Raw genomic sequence first — 6,811 nt, forward strand, 5'->3', positions numbered from 1 at the left:
GGAGCAGCACCTGATCTTTCGATTAGACACACTACAGCCTTACGGACTGAACATTGAGTTCAATAACTTTAGAGCATGACTGGCCTTTTTTTAATATTTTATTTTTTAACCATGTGCCTGCTTTTCATGTAGTCAGAGCTGTTCATTATTCTAATATTAACAGTCTCTCTGGACTAATGCTTTGTCTTTCACCACAAGCATTAACACATGCTTTGCCTTTGTCACAGGACAGCTTTGTTATTTAATCACCCTCTGCCCAATCAAACACCTTTCCCTTTGTTCTCTCCCCCACTCCCCTCCCCTTGCTTAAAACCTAATTCTTTTCTAACCTTTGCTAGTTCTGATGAAAGGTCACAGACCTAAAATGTTAACTTTACATCTCCACAGATGCTGCCAGACCTACTGAGTTTTACCAGCACATTTTGTTTTTGTGTTAGTGCAAACATTGATACTGACTCCATTTTCACACGGTCAGTTAAAAGCTATCCATCGGCCTCAACTTTGATGATTTGAAAGCAAAGGCTCTAATAATCTGGATCTTACCTTTTCTTGAATACTTCAACAGTAAATAGCCAACGACAGTTACTAGGGTTAGGCATAGAAAAGCAAGCACCCACCATATATACACTCTGCCTGTAATAAAAAAGGAAACCCTTTGAATTAATGGCTTCATCACCAGCAGGCCATCTGGTAACTAATACAGTAAATTTTTTCCAAGATCAAATATATTTTACTGTTCTTGTTTATACTGATCCACTAAACATAGAAACATCTGTGTTCCAGCAGTGTAAATTGAGCATAAAGTTAACCAGCTTAAGGCATGGTATTTTAGAATATACTCCCAAGTAAAATGGCTAATGCAGTGTCAATTAACTCCTGGATAACAAAAAACTGGATGGATGTTTGGTTTGTAACAGGGTTGAGCGTTATAAGTAGTTGATGGAATGATGGAATGCTGTCCATAAGTCAGGGGTAATTAGTGGAGAGTGAGACAGGAGCAGGCCGAAGGTAAATGTTGGTGTATGGGGAGGGAAGAAAGTGGTCAGTGATTTGCAATGAGTGTGATCTGTGGCAGGTGATGCCTACATTTTCCTTGTGGGCCTGGGAAAACTCTTCGCTCTGCAGACCAGTTTGTTGCTTATGGGGCAGCTGCTGTAGGCACCCGTTGTCTTCCAGGTTAAGATAATGATAGGATCCTTTTTTTTATTCTTTCATGGGATGTGAGCATTGCTGGCAAGGCCAGCATTTGTTGCCCATACCATAACTGCTCTTGAGAAGGTGGTGGTGAATGGCCTTCTTCAACTGCTGCAGTCCATCTTGTGTAGGTACACCCACAGTGCTGTTAATGTAAATGAACTTGATTTGCATAAATGTAAGAGTTGTTCACCTGAGTCATGGAATGGAGCCATTCCCTGTCGGTCATGAGGTGTTAAAATTTCCATCTTAGTTTTGTACTACTTTCTTTTGCTAGCGTGTAAACTTAATTCATAAAAATAAATGTAACATGTAGGTTTAGCCAGAGCAATCAGAGAGAACTGGAGTGCACAGTGGGCGAGTTGCTCAGTGTTAATATTTTAGTAAAAAGGATTCATTATTTCTGTACTTTTCATGTTCATGGCTACTAAGACAGTAAGTTTTGAAACACAGGAGATACCAGGTCTACTTATGGAATCTGCAATTTTCTGTAAATGGCTAATATAGTGTTGGAAGATAGAATGAACCTGAATACTACCCAGACCGTTTCATTTTCTGGTTAAAAAGGAACAGAGAGTGATTTAAAAGTGAAGAAGGGAAGAAAACTGTAAAACTGAAATACCTTCATGCTGTCCATCAAATGGTATGGTTATTCTCTTAATCAGAGGACTTTGCAACATTGAGTGATTCACATGACATGAATATATATCCTCCTTCTGCCAGTCAGAAAGGTTAATATAACTTGTTCTGGAATTGCTGTTGTTTGACATCATAGTAATTTCAGAGTTAATCCATGCTGAGCCTTCCTTTCCTTCTTTTCTCCACCTCAGTTGGATGTTGTCAGGATAGAAATTCTCTGCTCTACAAACGAGTTGTATGCAACAGCCGTTTTCAGGCCGGGGAAGAAATTTAACTTCCACCTCTGGAGGAGCTTGGTGAAGAAAATGCAACAAGCTTTATGAAATTTTGCAAAATTATAGATGTTACTTTATTTACCTTTGGGAAAAAACCCATTGTGCATGTTGTTCTCTCAGCTTAATGCTGTGCATTGATTATATAATAGACAGAAAAACATATTAGTTACGAGGAAGGTTTGTGTTGGAGTTCCCCAGGTGTCAGTGTTAGGACCCTTGCTCTTCCTGATATATGTAATTACCTCGACCTTGGTGTACAGGACACAATTTCAAAGTTTGCAGATGATACAGAACTTGGAAGCATTGTGAACTGTAGAACTTCAAAAGGATGTAGACAAGTTGATGGAATGGGCAGATAAGTGGCAAGTGAAGTTCAATGCAGAGAAATGTGAAGTGATTCATTTTGGTAAGAAGAGCATGGAGAGACAATATAAAATAAAGGGTACAACTCTAAAAGGGGTGCAGGAGCAGAGGGACCTGGGTGTATATGAGCATAAGTCAGTGAAGATGACAGGACAGGTTGAGAGAGCGGTTAATAAAGCATACAGTATCCTGGACTTTATTACTAGGAGCATAGAGTACAAGAGCAAGGAAGTTATGTTGAACTTGTATAAGACACTAGTTCGGCCTCAGCTGGAATATTGTGTCCAATTCTGAGTGCTGCACTTTAGGAAAGATGTGAAAGCATTGCAGAGAGTGCAGAAAAGATTCATGAGAATAGTTCCAGGGTTGAGGAACTTCAGTTACGAAAATAAACTGGAGAAGTTGGGACTGTTTTCCTCAGAGCAGAGAAGGCTAAGAGGTGATTTGATAGAGGTATTCAAAATTATGAGGGGGAAACTGTTCCCACTCATGAAAGAATCGAGAACCAGAAGGCACAGATTTAAAGTAATTGCTAAAAGAAGCAAAAGCGAGACAAAGAGAAACTTTTCCACTCATGAAAGGATCGAGAACGAGAAGGCACAGATTTAAAGTAATTGGTAAAAGAAACAAAAGCGAGACAAAGAGAAACTTTTTCACACAGCGAGTGGTTAAAGTCTGGAATGCACTGCCTGAGACTGTGATGGAGGCAGGTTCAATCGAGGCATTCAAAAGGGATTTTGATAGTTATCTGAAAAAGAAGAATGTGCAGGGCTATGGGGATAAGATGGAGAAATGGCACTAAATGAATTGTTCATTCGGAGAGCGGAAGCAGACACGAAAGGCCAAATGGCCTCCTTCTATGCTGTAACAATTCTGTGATTCTGCGATGTGGATAATAATCCTAAGAAATTTCTTTACAAAGATAGTAACAATTCATCTAACTTATGACCAGAAAAGACAATTATTAGGTGAAAATACAACAAATTTATGTTATCAATACAATTGCATAGTAATATATAACATATATATTTCATATAATAATTCATACCTTCTACTATAAGGCTTGTTGTGTCCCCTTGTATTTCGTGGGTAGGTGGTGGTATAAGGAATACAATCCTACAGTAATAAAGGTCTGCGTCATTTAATTGGAGATCTCGGATGAAAAAGTGAGTAACATTAGCACTGAGCTCCAAAGAAATGTTCACTCGACTGTTGCATTCAGAACTCCATGTCGGCATCTTATTCGTATAAAGTATTCTACATAGAGGCTTTTTCCACATATTCCTCCACCAGGAAACAGACATCATTTCTGCCTTGGATCGATTGTACCAGTAGGAATAAGTGATGTTAACGTTTTCTCCCTTTACTGCTCTGAGAATAGTTGGAGTTTGGAGAACTTGGTCTTCACTACATGTCAAAACTGTTCCCATGTAAAATCAAAACAGATGAGCATTGTCAGTTAAAAACTATTCAACTATTTCTCTGTGAATCTGCTCAGTTACTTAAAGACATGATTTTAATATTAAAATTGAAATGATAATTCTTACTGAGCAAGAAATTACATGGGTTCTGTAGATCTGCATAAGTTGTGTTCATTTTTTTCTTTTGTTTTGAATCAAAGTTTGATTCTAAGAAACAATGAAATCAAGGTATGAAACCTAGATGAACTGTACAATCAATCATGGAAAAGCATTGTCACTGCTTGTTTTAATAATACTAATTTGTTATAGGGAGAGGTTTGTAATATTAGTTTGAAAGACCAAGATATTTGTAATATCAATGTGCTTTGTCAAAAGAGGTCTAAAATATCATTGTTTGATTCAATGAGAGTTTAATGCCTTTCCAATTAAGTCAGGTACATTGAAATGCAGCATTAAGATTGTTGCCAGCAAAATAACTGATTCGGTTATTTCTCATGTTCAAACATTAACCAGTGCAAGGATCCTGCATGGTTCTGCTCTATTCCTAACATCAATGCGTCTTCTTGGTGAATTTATATCTCTTACTGTGCTGGATAGTCTACACACTGCTAAAACAAAATTGAAACTATGCATTGCTTGTACTGGAGAGTTTTCGACAAGTTTAATACCTTCAAAAGTCTGCAAGTGCCTGTTTCAAAAGCACAGCTCACCTATCACCATGCTAACTGTGGGGATATGTTCATAATGCACCAGACACGACAAGATTTAGAATGAAAGTTTTTGAACTTTAATTGATGTTTAAATAAAATTACATTTAAAAACTGGATAGCAGGAAATAAGATTGACAAGATTAATACCATTGCATTACCAGTCACATCTTAACATATTTTTCTGCAGACAAATGCTTCATGAAACATGGTTTCCTCTTCAAATTCGTGACATATTCCTTTCTAAATAATTTAGTTTTCTGTGAAAAAAATACAGACCAACACCCGGTGGTGTCCTCTGCGATATTTAGGCCACCTGAAAGTTTGGCAAAAAAACCTGCAAGGCCAGGAACTTCAGTGACAGAAAAATGGCAGGAACTTAAAAATGTTTTGCAGACTGTTCTCTCAAAATCACTAGCATTATAAGAATAAATAAGCATCCTTACCTACAGTAACCATGAGGAGAATCCACTTGGTAAAACAGTTAATGAATAAAGACATTTTGCCTAGCACCAGCTCAATTGACAAGTTCAGTTTTGAGACAGGGATAGCAGCAGCTTCTGCTAAAAAGGGGAAATGTATCTTTGTGGGTTTTCTTATATCAGTCTTCCTGTTTGACAATGCATTGTGGTGCTGGTGTAATAATCTTTATTTTTAAATATATATCAAAATTAAGTAACCTATTAAAAAGATTAATTCAAAGCATGTCTGTGTGTGACAATTCATTGCATGTTTCTGTTAAGACTGAGCGAACCTTGTGTATTTTTCATGAGCTTTTCTGGCACTTCAATTCTACAACATAAGCAATTTCTTGTCAGTGCTTCAGAATTACTTAACTTGGTGTGGGGCTGTTAATTCTTTCCTTTTATTCACTTTTCACAAATCTGTAATTAAATGGTATTAGGAAATTTCTCTTGGAGAATTTCATGCATACTTATCAGGGGGCTAAATTGAATTGCTCCCCAAAATGGGATGGCATTGCGTGATTACTCTGCGCCTGTTCAAAGTGATACAGGCAGCATGCAAACTTTATGTTCCGGCTCAATTCCATAATTTGACATGCAGACCAGCATTGAATGTGCTGCTGAGTGGACGCACACCTTAATAAGCAGCCCAAGTTAGTGCAAGGCAAGCACCATTTACATTTAGCATGCATTACTTAAAGTCAACCTGTACCTGTTATTGGGGAAGTGCATTCTTGCTGCAGCAGGAACTGAAACTGTTTGAACAACTTTGGAAGACCTTCAGGAAGGAACTGAAATGGTGCAACAGGCCAGAGAGCTTGCCCCCAGGTTTTGGGATGTGATGCTGGAGTCACAAGTGCAAGAGATTGACTGGAGGAGAGATGTTCTCCTCCATCAAGAGGCCTGGAAACCCTCCAGACTGGTGCTTAGAAGGTTTTGGGAGCAGGTGGCCAAGGCTGTCAATGCTAATATTCTGCCATAAAGTACCTGGATGCAGAGCCATAAGAAGATTAATGACAAGTGGTCAAAGTTAGTGAATCCATGCTTACATGACCATAATACAGTAAGTTTTAGCATAATCGTGGAAAAGGACAAAGATAAAACAGGAGTGAAAGTTCTAAATTGGGGGAAGGCAAATTTTAAGAAGCTGAGAAGAGACCTGGCGAAAGTGGACTGCATACAGCTACTTGAAGGAAAATCAGCGGCAAACGAGTGGGAGGCATTCAAAAGCGAGATTCTACTGGCACGGTATAGACATGTCCCCCCAAAGATAAAGGGTGGGTACTGCCACTTCTAGAGCCCCCTGGTTATCTAGAAGCTTACAGGGTAAGTTAAAGCAGAAAAAGAAAGCTTATGACGATCACAAAAATCTTAATAGTTTAGAAAGCCATGTGGAGTATAGAAAGTGCAGGGCAGAAGTAAAAAAGGAAATTAGAAAAGCAAAGAAAGGACATGAAAAGCTATTGGCCGGTAAAATCAAGGAAAACCCAAAGATGTTTTATCAGTACATTAAGAGCAAGAGGATAACTAAAGAAAGGGTAGGGCCTATCAGGGATGTACAAGGGAACTTGTGCATGGATGCAGAAGATGTGGGCAGGGTTTTCAAAGGTACCTGGACATGCACCTGAAGTGCTGTAATCGGCAAAGCTATGGACCAGGTGCTGGAAAGTGGGATTAGATTGGGCGGCTAGTTTTTTCGGCCGTCATGGACATGACGGGCTGTATGACCTCCTTCTGTGCCATAATCT

General features: G+C 38.7%; 1 protein-coding gene across 1 annotated transcript in view; it reads right to left on the reverse strand.

The window, feature by feature from the left end:
- LOC137374179 (uncharacterized) overlaps positions 1-5,167 on the reverse strand; it is a 28,069-nt gene extending 22,902 nt beyond the window's left edge. The window contains exons 1-4 of the mRNA XM_068039967.1: positions 5,046-5,167; positions 3,520-3,891; positions 1,817-2,125; positions 544-633 (exon numbers count right to left, since the gene is read on the reverse strand). Of these exons, the coding sequence (XP_067896068.1) occupies positions 544-633; positions 1,817-2,125; positions 3,520-3,891; positions 5,046-5,100 (826 nt within the window). The 5' untranslated portion in view covers positions 5,101-5,167. The remainder of the gene's footprint in view (positions 1-543; positions 634-1,816; positions 2,126-3,519; positions 3,892-5,045) is intronic.
- Positions 5,168-6,811: the final 1,644 nt, after the last annotated feature.

This window comes from Heterodontus francisci, chromosome 10 (genome assembly GCF_036365525.1).
Source record: "Heterodontus francisci isolate sHetFra1 chromosome 10, sHetFra1.hap1, whole genome shotgun sequence".
In the NCBI taxonomy this organism is placed as follows: Eukaryota; Metazoa; Chordata; class Chondrichthyes; order Heterodontiformes; family Heterodontidae; genus Heterodontus; species Heterodontus francisci.